General features: G+C 41.6%; 1 protein-coding gene across 1 annotated transcript in view; it reads left to right on the forward strand.

Moving 5' to 3' along the window:
- Positions 1-18,743, forward strand: part of LOC126474190 (alanyl-tRNA editing protein Aarsd1) — an 81,433-nt gene that overhangs the window by 11,946 nt on the left and 50,744 nt on the right. The window contains exon 5 of the mRNA XM_050101653.1: positions 7,632-7,753. Within this exon, the coding sequence (XP_049957610.1) occupies positions 7,632-7,753 (122 nt within the window). The remainder of the gene's footprint in view (positions 1-7,631; positions 7,754-18,743) is intronic.

Raw genomic sequence — 18,743 nt, forward strand, 5'->3', positions numbered from 1 at the left:
TTGGTACAGTGCAAATTTACTCCATCTGCAACATCAGCAGATTTAGACTGCAAATTCATGCCAGGTAGTAGAGCTGCTAACCCACATTATTTTCTTTGACTCCTACAATTTCACTGTCATCTGAATCCAATACAATCCTAAGTGCATATACTACCATTATTTAATTTCTCCCCGTATTATGCCTGAACCAACTTCCCCATACATTAGTAATCTGCTTCCCACAGTTAACCAGCCTTGCTTCATTATTTTTCCATACCCTGTCTGTAAAACTCTTGGTAGGATTAACTAAGACAACAGTAGTTGAAACTAGTGTGGGGGCAACTAAATTTGATGACGCTCTGTCCTCTTTTACAGCATTTAACTTGCTATGGAAGTTTCATTACCTCCTCTGGACTGAGCTATTTGTTCCATCAGAGATTCAGTCACTTCCTGAGTGGAACACTATACTAACACTTTTTGCTAACTTCAGTTTCTGTGCCCGAGTGGTTGCTTATGATTAACACCATATACAGTCACGGGTTCAATTCCCAGTCAGGTTGGGGATTTTCTCTGCCCGGGGACTGGGTGTTTGTGTTGTCCTCATCATTCATGAAAGTGGCTACATTGGACTCGGTAAAGATTGGGGACTTTGTACGGGTGCTGATGACTGTGCAGTTGAGTGCCCCACAAACCAATCACCACCACCACCTTATACAGTTCAGAATAAACTACAGTTGATGACTTAGCCACACTCCTTGGTTTTCAATAAATTTCATTACCCATACCAACTGGATACAAACTAACATATGCTCCTTTCAAAATTCGCCTCATACACCTTCAAATTGTAGTCAGACTTTTTGGGCACAAATTTAACCCAAAACCCAGAATTGAAAATCTGATAGCAGACTAGCTGATTTAGCTTTGAAAGTATAGCCCAAAACAGTTACTACACTCACCCCAGTGTGTTCTTGATGTTGTACATTGCGGCTGTCACCGTTGTCCCAAGTCCAGGTGGCCACTTCTGCCTGTAGTTGACAGCATTCGGCCAATTATGAAGCCAGTTGCAGTGGGTCCACTGGTCACTTTAGAAATAGTTATATCAGAGTGTCAATATGGCGGGTGAGATTAGGTACCCCGCTGCAGGTAACAGTGTCATTGAGAGTGTATTAGCAGCGCGGCAGGTTCGTGGAGCCAGGTGGATATTCAACAGTAAGTCACAGAAACAGCAGGTATGTACATTCATTTATTCTGTGCAAGAATTACAGCAATCGTAGTGTTGATGGTCAAATATCCTGACATTTGCCCCCAGACGCAGTTTGGTTTTGGTCAAGGAAGTGTGTTCAGCTCAGCAAGGTGCCTCGTGTAACAACAAGCGTGTAACGGCACCCTGTCAAGCAGGCAGTGAAACTACATTGCCAGCACACCATTGATGGAAGTGCTGCACTGAGCCTCGGGCAGGTGGTCTGTACTCTGCTGTGACAAACTCCGCAGAAGCTGGTCATGTTGGCTGTTATAGATGTGTAGCTCAGAGCAGAAAACTTGAGCACGCAGTACTGAATCAGGACCCCATTGCAGTATGTGGTAATAGTGATCCACAGGGGCAAGTCTGCAGTGGTAGTGTGTGCTGCACTGGTCAGGCACTGACTCAACATTTAATGACTCCCAGGCATGAACTGTGGATCTCTAGGTACATACCCTGAAGTTGATAGAAGTTGGCCAGAAGATGTTCCTGTAATTAAGTACTATACAGAGATGTACATATCTCCTCCACCTCAATGTATTAGAGTGCATGGATTATTTTTGCTCTCCTTTTGTATGAAACAAAGGATGTACTGTAGAGTTCTACTTACTTTCCACTCCTCCTGTCTCGATACATGCCACAACACAAGGTTTACGTCTTTGAGTTAACCTTCAATAATAATCTTATTTTTTAAATAAATGATGTACTGTTTATTGAATATGTATCTTAAATATCACCAATTGTCTGTGCAAGTTTGTCATATGTTGCAGCAGCCTAATTCTGCTGGAAATCGTAAGTTCAGTGATGTAACGATTAGACGCCATCGGTGCATATCATATGCATATTTGCATCCTTTCTTGTAGAACCTACAGTCTAAATCATTTGTTATGTGCGGTCTAATTATTCTAGCCGTGCACTGCCAGCTATTTTATCACAGTTAGCTACATTTTGATACGGCCAATTATCACCCAAGTTATCTCTCTTCTGCAGAAATCTCTGCCCCTTGTTTCATCAGTGGGAAAAAGAATAATATTAACACGTGCAGCCAGCTATAGTGGGAGCTCATTAAAGTCATACCTTAATTGAGAACTGAATAGAATCATTTTCACTCCAGCTGCAGCTCTTGTGATCCCCCCTCCCCAGAACAACAGTATTCTGAGGCACTATGCAGTCTTGCATTCCATTTTGTTCGGACAACACACAAAATTCTTCATGGGGAAATATCACAGTCACAGCTGGAAGGAACCAGTTTGACTACCTGTGACATCAGGCATAGGTGCAGCCAGTAGATTCGCAGCTAGCGAATGTGGTGGTGTCTGGTAGCAGCAGTGGCGGAGGGAGCTTGCGTACCACTGTCACTTAACCCCCTTTCCTGTGTGTCACAAATGGTTCATTGGAACAACAAATGCCACTATGAAGGCTTGAACCTTTATGATTTTATGTCCATACTCTTCCCCCCCCCCCCCCCCCCCAAGATATCTGTAGGAGGAAGAAAAGTATTGTTCTCTCTTCTAAGATCACATGCTCTCATAAGTTGAACAGTAAATCACTCCATGGGGCAGAACACACCCCTCTTGCACTGTCTACCAATGGATTTCACCATCTCCATGACACTTTCGTGCTTATTAAATGAACCTGTAATGAAACTAGCTGCCCTTCCTTGGATCTCGTCTGTTTCCTCTATGAATCGTATCTGATACAGATCACATACTAATAGCAATATTAAAGTTTTGGTCAAACAAGGCTTTCGTAAGCTACCTTCTTTATTGGCGGACTACATTTCCTGAAGATTCTTCCAATGAATCTGTCTAGAATTTGCATTTCCTGCAATTAGTTTTATGTGGTTGTTTCTGTTAAAATTTTTCTAGAATCACACTTCTAAATATTTTGTGAAAGTAACTGTTTACAGTGATTGTTTTGCAATCATGTAATTATAAAGTGATTGATCTTTCTGCTTATTTATGCACAGTACATTATATTTGTTTATGCACCCCTGTACCAAGCATTGGTTCTGTGCTGGTCTTTCTGCTATTTGCTACACTTTCTAGTGTTGAGACTTCTCTGTATACAAGAGCATTGTCCTCAAAAAGCCTTATTGAACTAACATTGCCTATTACACCATTTACACTGAAGTATCAAAGAAACTGGTATAGGCATGCAGATCCAGACACACGGATATGTAAACAAGCAGAATAAGGCACTGCTGTCGGCAATGTTCATATAAGACATCAAGTGTCTGGCGCAGTTGTGAGATCAGTTCCTGCTGCTACAGTGCAGGTTATCAAGATTTAAGTGAGTTTACACGTGGTGTTACAGCCAGTACACGAGTGATGGCACACAGTGTCTGCGAGGTAGCAATGAAGTGGAGATTTTCCCACATGACCATTTCACGGGTGTACTGTGAATACCAGGAATCCAGTAAAACATCAAATCTTAGACATCGCTGCAGTTGGAAAAAGGTGCTGGAAGAATGGGACCAATGAAGATTGAAGAAAATCTTTCAACATGACAGATTTGCAACCCTTCCACAAATTGCTGCAAATTTCAGTGCTGGGCCATCAACGTGTCAGCATGCGAACCATTCTATGAAATGTCATCGATATGGGCTTTCAGAGCTGAAGGCCCCCCTCCTGTGCCCTTGATGGCTGCACGGCACAAAGCTTTATGTCTCACCTGGGCCTGTCAACACCGACATTGGACTGTTGATGACTGAAAACATGTTGTGTGGTCAGACGAGTCTCATTTCAAAACATATAGAGTGGGTGTGGAGTGGGTATGGAGACAATCTCATGAATCCATGGACCCTGCATGTCAGCGGAGGCTGTTCAAGATTGAAGATACAACTCTGACATGTGACACATATGTAAGCATCCTTTCTGACCACCTGCATCCATTCATGTCCATTGTGCCTTCCAACGGACTTGGGCGATTCCAGCAGGATAATGCAACACCCCACACATCCAGAATTGCTACAGAGTGGCTCCAGGAACACTCTTCTGAGTTTAAACACTTCTGCTGGCCACCAAAATCCCCAAACATGAATATTATTTAGCATATCTGGGATGTCTTGCAACGTGCTGTTCGGATCGGAAGACATCTCCATCCCCTCAAACTCTTGCGGATTTATCGACAGCCTTGCAGGGTTCATGGTGTCAATTCTCTCCAGAACTACTTCAGACAGAACTGGGGACCTAGAAACAACAGAGAGTCTTAGACTCGCCCTTTCCTTCAGTGGTTCACAACTCCACAACACACAACAGCAGTCCACCCACCTCACCATCACCCCACACCGAGCCCAGGGTTATTGCGTGATTTGGCCCCCAGTGGAAAAAAATGTATTCATTTTTCAACATAATGTCATTTCAGCTCTATACACTTTCCCCAGAGATGTTAAATGGGTTAGATACCCTTTTTATAATAAGAACTACCTAATTCCTCAAAATAACCATTAACTGCTGACATCACATCTTTGTTGGAAAATCTTCGACCATACTAAACCATGTGGCATATTTTTTCCTTTTTTGCAAGTTTGCGAACAGAAAATGATCCGAAGGGGCTAAATGTGGCGAATAGGGTGCAAGCGATTGCAATTCAGACTTTAATTCATTAATTTTGGCCACTGCAATACCGTGCTTGCGAGCTGGTGCATTGTCCTGAAGAAACGACGCTTTTTTCTTGGCCAAATGCGGCCTTTTTTGCTTGATTTCTTGGCCCAAATGTTGCCGTAACTTCGCATGATACTTGCCATTGATAGTTTTTCCTTTTTCGAGGTAGTCAATGAAAATTATCCCATGTGCATTTAAAAAAAAGACGCCATGACCTTGCCTGCAGGTGACGCCGTCTTCGCCTTCTTTGGAGTCAGTTCTCCAATTTGTGTCCATTGTTTTGGTTGTTCTTTTGTCTCGGGAGTGAAATGGTGGACCCAGGTTTCATCCATGGTTATGAAACAGCACAAAAAAATCAGCTTTGTTGCTGCAAAACTTCACTAAACACTCAACTGAAACATCTTCACGACACTGTTGTTGCTCGAGTGTGAGGAAACGTGGCACAAATCTTGCACACAGTTTTCTCGTGTTCATATGTTCAGATAATATTCAATGTACTGCACTTCTTGAAATGCCTACTTTGTCTGCTGGCTCGCGCTCTTTCAGTCGACTCTCATCCAGTACTGCTTTGTAGGTTTTCTTCACCATTTTGGGAGTAATGACCTCATTTGGTCGACCACTGTGATGCTCGTCTTGGCAGCTTATACGGCCTCATTTAAACCCAACTACACAATATTTTACTGTTGCCAACGAAGGAGCAGACTGTCCCAAAGTAGAATGTAGCTCAACTTTAATATTGGTTGACACTGAGGCCTTTCACAAGTTCACTCACAACGTTCACTACCGATGGCTGCCAAACAAATACTAAACAATGTGGCATCTTCAAACATGAAACATATGCTTCGTAGATCATATACTTTCTAATCGAGAGATATTTTTCAAGAACTACCATCTCTGCCAGGCCGGGTACTTATGGGACCACCCTCGTACTTTGACTTAATTCTCAAGAGGTTTAAGGAAAGTAATTACACTCCCGTCTGGACTACCATATAGACAAACATTATTTATTTTTAGGTCAGTCACTTCTGTAGAAATAGTTTCAAAATCGAGCTCTTTCCCTTATTTGTCAGTGAACTTTAAGGATGGTGTTTGAAGCCTTTTCTTACGTATATCCATACTCCTCCACAAGTAGAGATTACCGTGCAGAAAACTGATGCTATTCACTAACATACATAACTGATATGTCTCTTATTTCCATGATAACAGAATTTCCACCTTGCTAATTTTATTTGATAATGACTGCACATTTCAGTGAAACAGAATGATTTTTGCTGTTTGCTTATTTACTTGGTTTCTTACCCTTATTTGTGATAGTGCTACCCATTTTTTGACTTGTTGCTCATGATTAAAAGTAAGCCGAAAATGAGGAGCAGTGACAAGTAAGAGTAAGGAACCAATTGGAGATAACAGGTAGTAAACTTGGATGCAAAACTTAAGAATGAAAGGATTGCATGGCAAGTCACTGCCAGTCTAAAGTAACTGAAAGAAATGCACGATGAGACAAACAGAAATGACACTTATATTCAAAGACAATAATTACACTTAAAGTTGAGCATAATTCTTAATAGTGTGTGATCACCATGAACGCCAATGCATGCTCTGCAATGTGCTTCCACATTTTCATGTGGTACAGCTTTCCATACCTCCAACAGAGTGCCTGACAGCTGCTGCATGTCTGTTGACGCACATGAATGTACTGCAATAAATCTCCCCAATACCTGCTACATGAGCTCAGTGGGATTTACGTCAGGATTGGGCATGCCATTCCATTCACAGAATATCTTCTCGCTTCAAGAGCTCTTCCACATGCACTCTTTGACATAGTCATGCGTTGTCATCCATAAAAAATGAAGTCGGAGCCGAATGCACCCCTGAAAACGTTGACTGGTAGATGTACTGTGTGTTCATAGACTTGCAGACCAGTGCACACACACGACATAATGCCGTCCCACATCCTAACACTTTGATGACAAAAACGAACATGTTCAACAATGCTGGACACATCTTCATATGGCAAGATGTGGGAACACGTAATGCGCTCGGGAACGTAGTTTGAACATCATCATTTTGGTGGTCTAGGTGTTATATTGTGGGGAGTCATAATGTTGCATGGGCATACTGATCTCCAAATCTTTGAACATGGTCAACTCACTGAAGAACATTGTTGTGACACTGTACTCATTCCCCATGATAATCTTTTTCAGGGATGCGTTCCTCTGCACGGACAAGAGTGGGCGACCACGTAGAACAGCGTGCATTGAAGGGTTATTGGCATGGGAGGATATTCAACATATGGACTGGCCTGCCCATTCCTCCATCTTAATTTCCATAAAGAATGTGTGGGATGTGTCAGGGAGATGTATTTCAGTGCATCAACAACCATCCAGCAGTTGTCAGCCACACTGCTGAACAATTGGAATGCCCTACCACAAGAACTCATCACCACAGGGGCAGGATGGGAGCACATTGTACAGTATGCATTGCTGTTCATGGTGATCACATATGGTATTAAGAACCATGTCCTGTTTGTTTTGTCCAGGGGACTTTCGTAAATTGTGGATACATCAGTGTAATTTCAATTTGTCTCATTGCTTATGTTTTTTGGTTATTTTCCGTCTATATTGTAGTAATTCTTTACACGCATGAGCCAAGTTTCGTTAAGTTACGTTGCTTGCCAGTGGCACAGCAACAAAAGTTACTTTTGTCCTTAACTTTTGCACACCACAGTACTTTATCTTTTATATCTGTCCAATATGTTCTGTTGGTGGTTCCCACACATTTGAGATTTTTGTCTCTTTGTATTTCAGCTACAACCAGTCTTACCCAGAGCATTGTGGATAAATGGGAAGCTATAGTGAATGAAAAAATAAGACTAGCATTGCCTGTCACAGTCAAAGTATACAGTAAGGGTGATCCATGGTTGGATGAGGTATGTAAGGTTTGAAACAATGACATAAAAAATTAAGAATCATACAAATTTTAAGTTTTTTCAGTGTGTGTTTTTCCAGAGCAGAGCAGGAATGTAAAATCAATAAACTAGAGGTATGTTTCTTTTGCATTAATGCTAGACGGGAATAAAGTATAGCTGGCCGGGGTAGCCGAGCGGTTCTAGGCGCTACAGTCTGGAACCGCGCGCCGCTGCGGTCGCAGGTTCGAATCCTGCCTCAGGCATGGATGTGTGTGATGTCCTTAGGTTAGGTAGGTTTAAGTAGTTCTAAGTTCTAGGGGACTGATGACCTCAGATGTTAAGTCCCACAGTGCACAGAGCCATTTGAACCAATAAAGTATTATTGTTCTTTTGTACGGACTGGAAAACTAGCACAAATGGGACAACCTTCTGGCATTGCTCTTATCCTCTGCATTGGTTCAGCTATTTTTCTTGTATACCACAATGACTTGCCATTAAATGTGACACACCAGTGCAAATAACATAACTATACACTGGAAATAACAAAAATATTTGGCAGCGGGTACTTGTTATCTTGATGTATTTGTGTTTTCCATTCACATTTTGAGTCTTACCAGAATGATGCAACCTGCATACCTTTGTGTACACAGATATTAGTGCAGTCTTATTGGCACAGGCATTAGAGTAGTATGAAAGAAACTAAGAGATATTAATACTGTCGTGTTGCAATTACACTAAAGTTCAGATCCAAAAGCAGGGTTATCAGTGAAGTACAACAATTAGAATTGAAAGCATACAATCACAAGCATACAGCTAAAACAGAACTGACCTCCTGGACAGTGTGTGCAGCTGCTTATACAAACATACAATTTTCCAGAATGTAGGTATTTATACAAGCATTGAATTCCAGAAGATTTTTCAAGAAACTTCCATAACTCAACAACAAATAATTGCTAGTGGGTGTGTTTGAACCAGACATGTGTGCGAGGAAACAACGCTAACCACTACACATGCTTCTGAAGTTCTTATTGGAGCCAACTACATCACTCTGCATCTCAGTCTTGCCAACAGTCCTCTGTAAGATGGTGCTGGTGGAACATTATGTTCTGGTCATGTTCTTACATTCTCTTCACTATAATGTGAATCATAGGCAGCTACTCCCATTGAGGCTTCGCGATTATTGAGTCAGTCATCTGTTTTTGTGAATGTCCCATCATTGTTCTATATTTCTGCACTATAGTTGGGCTTCTTACATAGGAAACTGACAGTATATTCATGCTTTTGTGTTCCTGATGAAGGGTTATAATCCTCAATCTCATATGTGACATCTGATGGAGACAAAGGAGACAATACAGCGTGAAGTAACACTTGGTAACTTTCTGCACAGGTGTAAAAGTCCACACCAGGTCTCTTGGACTGTATCTCCTTGTCCTGGGCATTAAAGGTCCGTATATGAGCTGTTTGTCTTGTTTCTTTGGTCCTGGTGATGAAGTTTATCCTGTCATCATCCTGAGTATCATCAGATTTAAATGGGAACAGTGTATTCATTGTTGTTTTGGCCTCATGACCATGGAGTAGAAAGAATACTGTGAAGCCTGTTGTGTTCTAATTCACTGTGTTGTATGCGAATGTCATGATGGGCAGTATTGTATCCAAATCTCATGTCAGTATAAACATAGATAGAGAGCGTATCTGCCAATGTCTTAAAGTTTTCTGTGAGGCCATTCTTTTGTGGATGGTAAATAGTTTCCATTCTGGGATGCTGTCGCAATATGAAATTCTCAGATACTAGTTTCGGCTGGAAAGCTTTTCCATGATCAGAGATCTTCACCTAGGGTGCTGTGTGCTTCAAAATTTTGTGTCCTGTAAGGAAAAAAAGGAAATTTGCAATTTCTGGAGTTTCAGCATTTACCACAGCTTTATTGACAGTGTAGCTGGTGAAGTACGCAGTGCACACTTTTGTCCATAGAGTCCTATTTCTCAATGTTCTGAACCTCCCTAAGATGTAGATTGCAGCTGAGTGGAATGGTGCTGCTGGAGGCAGGATTAGTACCAAATGATTCGGAGTTAATAGACACAGGCATTCCTTACATTGGCTCACATGATGTTTAACGGATGAGGAGAGATATGGCCAGTGCTGCCCGCATCTGATTCTGTCTGCAGTCTTCATGAATCCCAGGAGACCAGATGTTGGATCATCTTGGGAATACTTTGTGAAAGCTGGCTGCAGATGAGCTGGAATGATGAACAACCATTTCCGCCCCTTCGTATCATGATTCCTCTCACATAATATTCCATTTATTAATTGGATTCCTCCTGTGGTTGGTTCCTTTCTTCAGGTTTTCATGGTTTTCAACAGTACTGGATTCCACCTCTGTTCAGCAGCCATGTCATTTAATCCAGCGATGACTGAGATTTCATCCACATTGCTTTGGTTCAACCAATGGAGTGTCGTATTTGGACCCACTTTCATATGTCATTGTGACTATGTACAGGGAGCAGCAAAATAATATGAACACCTGTACTTACTTGGGAGTGGTGTATTGATAAGGGGTTGGACCCACATTTGCCCATAATACAGCTGTGATTCTTGTTGGAGTACAGGCATATAATGATTATATAGTCTCCACTGGAATGTTGTGCCACTCTTCAGGATCTCTTCTAACCCCTGTAGTGATGAGGGAGGTGGAAGTCTGCTCCAGAATCTGCACTCCAGTGTCGCCCATAAGGGTTTGATAATGTTAAAAGTCCTGGGACTGTGCTGGCCAGGGAAAATGCTGCAGTTCAGTTGCATGTTCCTCGTACCACGATTGTACTGTCCTGACTGTGTGAATGGGTGCATTATAGTCTTGAAGTATGGCATCATTGTTGGGAACAACATTTGAATCATGGGTGCACCTAAAGTGTTCACATAATCGTTGGCTGTAACACGGCCTTTGAGAGAGATGAGGAGTCCATAAAAATGACTGCTCACACCATCACACTTCCATATCCATGCATACCATTGGAATCAAGCAATCGGAATGTAGGCTTCTTTTGTCATTCTCCAGATATAATCCTAGCCCGATGTTGGAAATAATGAAAATGTTGACTCATCCAGGATTTGTGTTCCTGACACAGTTTTATGCTTCTTTGCGTTGGTTGTCATCACTAATGGTTTTGGTATAGCAGCCTGTCCATGAATATTCGCTTTATGGAGGTGTTGGCAGACAATGTCAATAGATACGGTGTCTCAAAAATGGCTATTGAGCTCTGCAGTCACTTTAGCCACTGTAGTTTAGTGTTGTTTTGACACAATTTGTGTTAGCATATGACGCTCTGCCATTTAGTTTCGATTTGCACCCACTATAATGTTTACACGATGTCTTTCCATGTTTTGTGTAGGCTGTCATGACTGTTGAAACAGTTGCTCCTGTAATATTCGATAAGTTAGCTGTCTTGGTTACTGATGGTCCAGCTAATTGGGCCCCACAGTCTGCTCTCTTCAGAGCTCTGTTTGGTTTTCATTGTACGTCGACCTCGGCCTCTGAATGCAAATACGAAGTGTGCACTACTCGTAAAAAACCTGAACTGATGCCTAGTCCGTACCGAACACGCACAGTCCAGTGCGACATGTGCCTTACCTGCATTGTTAACTGTCACACAGCCATCCCATTGCTACCACTGTTCATATTATTTTGCCTCTCCCTTGTACTCTTCAAGCCTTAGTGCGCATCTCGCCAGTCGGCCCGAGTCCTTCAGGCTAGTCAGCCAGCATAGAGAAGGGTGGTTTGTTAAAGCGGTGAATTGTTTGCCAAATAAATATGATTAGAATTTGTGGATGGCCCAAACAACTGCAAGGGATTCTCTCTCAGTTATAGACTAGTTCATCTCGTTCTCGAAGAGTAACTTCAGAAGCGTAAGCTAATAATCTTTTCAGCACCTTCCTAAATCTGTATTAGATCGGTGCCTATCCCAGAAATGCTAGCCTTTGTGTGATGTTCCATTTCGCAATTTTCAGCAAGGTGGTGTAAGAAATTCCTGAGTGGCAAGAAAAGATATTTCTAGGGCCTCATTCCAGGAAAATTCAGCATCTTCCTGCAGTAGGTCTTGCAAGGGACATGACTTGGTACAGAACCAAATTGTGAATCACCAGTAGTACGAGCACCTTCTGAGAAAACTTTTCATGTCATAAGAGTCGTAAATTCTGTGACTGTTATTTTTCTGTGGATCAGGACGGACTTAAGTGGCATTCACTATGTGCCCGAAAGATTTTTTTTCATCTTGGGTGATGAAGAGTCACTTATTTGGATTCAGGCAGAAACCTGCAGTGTGAACACATTTAAACAGGGTTTTCAGGTGGCTTAGATGTATCTCAAACGTCAAAGCCTTTGTCGTCCAGATAGCAAAGATCTTGTCCACTTCAGTTGTTGAAGCAAGTTGCCCTTCATACATTCGAAGGTGGCTGGAGTATTACACAGTTCAAATGGCATAACTTTAAACTTTAGAGGTCATCAGGAGTTATGAATTCAGCCTTCTTCTGGTCAACTTCACCAGCAGCCCCTGATGCATGTCCATAGATGAAAAATACTTTTGCTCCTTTCGAGTAGTTTATGTTGTTCTCAGTGCACTGCAATGAATAGACATATTTCTCTGGAATACTGTTCAGTCTTTATTAGCCAACACAGAAATGCCATGATTCATCCTTCTTTGTTCACCAGACCCCAGGAGAGAACCAAGGACTCTCTGAAGGTTCAGTGGTGTCATCTTGCAGCATCTTCTCCACTTCCTCATGAATTATGTATTCAGTTGGTGAGACTATATAAGCACTGGCTAACTGGTGCATGGTGTTCAGTGTTCATTCAGTGTGTTATGGGCACTCAATCTGTCTTCTGACCATTTTTGATTTGAAAGCATCCAAAAATTTATACACAATGACTTACCTCTCATTGATACTGTTCCTCAGTCAGGCCAGATCCTATTAGCAGTTTTGTAGTAGCTCCTTCCCTCCCCCCACCCTCTGAATTGTCTGTAGTGGTAGCAGAGCAGATTCTCTTATCAATGACACTAAGCTGCCCTTCTTGGACTGGTGCGGCTGCCCCTGTGAACACGCCTTAAGGGATGAGTTGTGGTCATTCACAACAATTAGTAATCCAAAGTTCTCTTTGACCTCCTAAAATGCTTGTGATCATCAGTAGCATGTAGAATACTTCTGTAGGCCTGAGCAGCTTTCTGCAATCAATGAAAGCTTCACCCTGTGATTGAGCATCTGTATTAATGACAGGAACTTGTCTTGTTGACGATGCCAAGACATCGTCTTCAACACCAAACACGCGCCCCGACCAATGTTGGTTCTTTGTGCTTGTTGGAATAGCTCCAATAATCTCGAGCTCTGATCTTCCACAGTCTAAGACTGCTTATGATGCCTACAAAAAGTTCCATCTGAAAATAATATTCTGACTAAATTCTGATAAAATGATTCGTAGGATCACAGGAGAGTTAATCTTGAAAGAGATGTTCCTATCAGCTGGATGTATTTACCATTTGTCACTTTCAGCACAGGTGCCCTTTTTTTTTTTATCAAGGAACATAGTCTTTAGCTGACGTAACAGAAAAAGAAGTCCTGAAGTCGACTAGTGCCCAGACAGGTTGATCATTGATAATGTTGATGAGACTTCCTAGCATTCTGGTGACTATTGTCCATGGAGGATTTGTAGCTGTGGCTGCCTCGCCTCTGTAGATGGCCACCTATCTAAATTTTCATTGACACACAGTCAACATGGATTTAGAGAACATTGTTCTTGTTAAACACAACTTGCTCTTTATTCGCATGAAGTGTTGAATGCTATTGACAAGGGATTTCAGATCGATTCTGTATTTCTGGAAGGCTTTTGACACAGTACCACACAAGCGGCTTGTAGTGAAATTGCGTGCTTATGGCAATCCTCTCAGTTATGTGACTGGATTTGTGATTTCCTGTTATAGGTGTCACAGTTTGTTGTAACTGACAGAAAGTCATCAAGTAAAACAGAAGTGATTTTTTAGCGTTCCCTAAGGTAGTGTTACAGGCCCTTTGCTGTTCCTTGTCTATATAAATGATTTGGGAGGCAATCTGAGCAGCCGTCTTAGGTTTTTTGCAGATGATGCTGTCGTTTATCGACTAATAAAGTCATCAGAAGGTCAAAACAAATTGCAAAATGATTTAGAAACGTTATCTGAATGGTGCGAAAATTGGCAGTTGACCCAAAATAACAAAAAGTGTGAGGTCATCCACATGAGTGCTAGAACAACATAAATTGGAAAGAACACACAGAAAATGTTGTGAGGAAGGCTAACCAAAGATTGCATTTTATTGGCAGGACACTTAGAAAATGTAACAGATCTACTACGCTTGTCCGTCCTCTTTTAGAATACTGCTGTGTGGTGAGGGATCCTTACCAGATAGGACTGATGGAGTGTGTTGAAAGAAGGGCAGCACGTTTTGTATTATCACTAAATATGGGAGAGTGTGTCAGTGAAATGATACAGGATTTAGGTTGGACATCATTAAAAGAAAGGCGTTTTTTGTTGCAGTGGAATTTTATCAGGAAATTCCAATTACCAACTTTCTCCTCCAAATGCGAAAATATTTTGTTGACACCAACCTACATAGGGAGAAACAATCAGAATGATAAAATAAGGGAAATCTGACAGCGTATGAAAAGATATAGGTGTTCGTTCTGTCCGCGCACTATACGAAATTGGACTAATAGAGAATTGTGAAGGTGGTTTGGTGAACCCTCTGCCAGGCACTTAAATGTGATTTGCATAGTATCCATGTAGATGCAGATGTAGAAGTTGGTGACTAGGTGGTGGACGGTTGGTATCTCTGCACGATGACAGGGAAGGACTATGGCAAGGGGAAGTGATATCGTCCAGGGTACAGTGATCAGCTTTGTCCCACAGGTTGACTTTTATCATCTACAGCTGACTGACATGAATAAAACTGTTATCATTGCCATGTGGCAGCATTGTAGTTGTCGGAACTCTCTCTCTCTCTCTCTCTCTCTCTCTCTCTCTCCCTCTCTCTCCCTCTCCCTCTCTCCTCTCTCCTCTCTCCTCTTTATCTACTGTAGCATACAACGTGTCCAGGACATCCCCAGTGGAAACACATTGGCCAGTTGTCCTCTGGCCTTAAGATGTGTGTTCTTCTACAGGGCATCTACTTGATGTAGGAATTTGTTGTACTTGCATTGGTTGTTTGCTGAGTTATACTTTGATGCCTGCAATATAAGTCAGAGTTGGCAGAGTCCATTCTTCCCAGTGATTTCGGCTGGTGGTGGAGATTGCTACTAGAAATAGGTGCGCCACAGTGACCACATTCGGCAGTCAGTTGTACCTCTTTTGTCTGACTCTTTTTGGCATTTTCTCAATTTTCTGGCAGCAATTGATGAATTCCTGTCATGACATCATTTACCAGAAGAGCTTGGTGCATGTTGTTGACTCCTATTATCAAATGGGAGATTTTGTCGACTTTTAAGATGTTGAGATTCACAATATGCCATAGGACCAAAATATTCTGTATGTATGACTGTCATTTCTCCATGACGTTGGGTCCAAGTTGTTGTTCTGCTAAATAGGCTTGCTGCTGATTGTCACCAAACTGGAATTTATCCCAGCTCTTATGCTTCTCTTTTTGTTCTTGGACCAAGCTACCATGAACACCATCGTGAACGAATTATTGCAGCTACAATAGATACGAAGCCAACACCCATATCATAGTAGTATAAGCTTATATTCCAACTAGCTCCTCAGATGACAAGAGAGATTAAAACTACTCCCTTTATCAGAAAAGTTCCAGGACAGTTTTTTAGAAAATGACACTTACCCAGTCATAATCCTAGCTTCTATCGAAGTAGTCCCCTTGGCCAACTGGACACATCGCCAACGTTTCTCAAGGTCTTGGCAGAAAACATGGAAATTTTCAACTGTGATGTAAGCTCACTTCTCACAGTCCGTTGGATGTGTGCAGTTTCTTTATGAAGCTTTTCTTTCAGTCGCCTTTTCACTCGCAAAAAGAAGAAAAACACCAAAGGGTGAGAGGTCGGGTAAATGTGGTGGATGTGGGATGGCAGTAACACAATGTCTGGCCAGACACTCGTAACAGTTAAATCAGTATGGGGTCATGCATTGTCATCCAGTAAAAACCAGTCCTGAAAATGCCACAAATCAGGGCAGTGACATCGAATTGCTTGTCGCAAACATTTCAAGATTTAAATGTAAAGAGTTTGGTTTATTGTTTGACCTGGAGGAACGTACTTGTGGTAAAGTAATCCTTTACTATCGAAGAATGCAATCGACACTGTCTTTGTTCTCAAAGGTTGTCATTTGACTTTTTTTGAGGCTGGTGATCTGGGACTCTGTCATTCAGCACTTTAATGCTTCATGTGAGGGTGATACTCGTAGCACCAACTTTCATCCCCAGCAGTAATCTTTGACAGATATGTGGGATAACGTCTGACTCTGTCCAGTAGTTCAGCAGAAGCTCTTCATCTTTCCTCTTTCTGTCCGTCTGTTAGTGTGCGAGGGATGAGTTTTGCATTAAGTTTCCATTTCCCTAAATGTTCACATGAAATCTTACTACTCCCATTACAGTTCAAAGTAAGTTCTTCTGATACTGCACACACAGTTATGTGATGGTCTTTTTGCAATAACTGCTCTGGGATTGTCTTGCAGTTATTCTCTGCATTCACGAAACCTGGTGTGCCACTCAAAAACACAACTTCTTTTTGCCTCACCTGAATATGCTTGCTTAATCGTTATCCACATTTCACTAGGGGTTTTCCTGAGCGTAACATAGAACTTAATGTTCACTTTTTGTTCACATCAGCATCCATTGTGTTACCATACCTATGTGAGGTAACGGGTGAGTTGTGGCCCCCTGGAAATATTCTAAGTTCAGAGTTGGTGGCCGCCGCTCGGCAAGGCACAGCTCGTAAGCAAGCGCGTGATGCCGCACAGCAACTGGACCGTGTAGTCCATCAAGCACGCGGCTAGGAATTCCTTGGTGTGTCGATAAGAGACTTGTACGCTGGGAGAGCCAAAGATGGCGGACTTCGTGAGACCATAATGGCAGACATTTCTCTGTTCGTATAGAAATTAATAGTAGCCAGACGAATCAGGATACCTTGAAAAGAAACATGTACATTACTATTATTTACACGGCGATTCTGATGGCATAATCATAGTATCTGATGGTAAATTATACAAGTAACACCCAGCAACGAATTTCCAAAATCTAAACGCTTCATCAGATTTTGTTGGTTGACGTGTCTTTCGAAAGCTATTAGTGTAAACCTAAATTGGTATAAATTACAGGCATGTAACAAGAGTTATTGGAGGTCAAAGTGGCCGATTACTATCAATCGCATCAGGCCATAAATACTCCACAGCTACACGAAAAAACAGTAGCAGCAAGCTTATAAATATGTTTATTCATCTATGTCTTTGTTTATATCTCATATATACTATTCATGAAGACATTGGTTAAATATTTACTGTGTTTCATAAAGCACAGAGACATTAGGCTACTGGCCTATCTTTTGTTGCTATTCCTTTGCTATATGTTTATTTAATTTGTTTTTGTATTTAATCATGTATGTTAGAGTGTGTTTATGGTCCAGCCGTTGGAATATGTATTTAATTTCAAGTCATTTAAATGTAAGTCCAGTATTTCAGAAGTGTTTCATTATATTTGTGTGGGTGCGTTGGCTTGAAGATATGGCACGAGCGCTCCAGCCAATCACAGCGCTCATGAATGGGGAGACTGGATGGAAGCGGGAGATGAGTACGGCACAGGACACGGGAGGTGCTGGATGGAGAGTCTCAGACAGTACGGCACACCGCATGCAGTCGCGGAATGACTTGAACATTGGAGCAGTTTGCACATGGGCGCGGGAGATAGAAATATTTTGTAGCGCTGACTTATTAACTTATGAGATCACCATGGTTTCCGCAGTGAAGATGTAGTATGCGTTTAGAAATGAATATCTCGCAAGCTATGTTGTCGTTCATATTTAATTTCGTGCAGTAGGAATCTATTGTTTCCCTGTTATTCAACTTATGTTTTATTTAATTACTGGACCATCGACACCAATAAGTGTTTTGCAGAAATATACTGCATTCTCAGAAGTACTTCTGCGATCGTACTCATCATTTAAAGTCATCAAAATAGTACCTGCAGCTTTTATTTGATTGCAATCTTTCATTTATAAAAGTGTATGTCATGTTCAAAATTCACAATTGCCAAGTGATAGAAACCTTCGGCCATTCGATTCACATGCATAGTCATATTGTATGCTCTAGACTCAGCAGTATTTGGTTGGTAATGAGGCAACTACATTTTCCAGCCCCCAGACAATGAAACCAGCCAAAACTTTTAATATTTCAACTCTGAGGGGGAAGGGTATGTAGTTGAGGGCCACCACCACCACTCATTTTTTTTACTTGAAGTCCGTAATTGATACACCAAGAACCCAAACAGCTTGTTGTGTAGGACAGCCCTGCCATTTAGTGAGTTTGCATGGAAACATGGGCAAGGTCATTTTAAGGTGACACACACATCAGGTAACATAAAAAACTTTTTTTCCTTTTTAGTATTGCAAACTCCAAAAACCTGTCCTGGAACTATACTGACAAAGGGAGTATAATTAAATAAAGGAATACGTGGGAACACCAGACGGTTTCAGATCAATTGTATAAGAGGCAGTCAAATAAAAGCAAGGCAGATGTAAAAAATAAGTAAACTGTTTATTATTTCAAAAGTAATTGCCATAACTGTTAATATATTTATCCCACAGTCAGACAGGTCAGTGAGTGCATTCGTGGAAAAAGGTTTGTCGTTGCCTAAGGAACCGTAATTGTCCCCAGGCATGCACCTCTTCATCTGAAACAAATCGACGGCCATGAATGTCGTTCTTCGGTGCTCCAAAATCTTGGAAATCACATGGGGAGGGATTGGAATTGTATGGAGAATGTGTGAGGGCTTGCCAGC

The sequence above is a fragment of the Schistocerca serialis genome, chromosome 4, assembly GCF_023864345.2.
Source record: "Schistocerca serialis cubense isolate TAMUIC-IGC-003099 chromosome 4, iqSchSeri2.2, whole genome shotgun sequence".
In the NCBI taxonomy this organism is placed as follows: Eukaryota; Metazoa; Arthropoda; class Insecta; order Orthoptera; family Acrididae; genus Schistocerca; species Schistocerca serialis.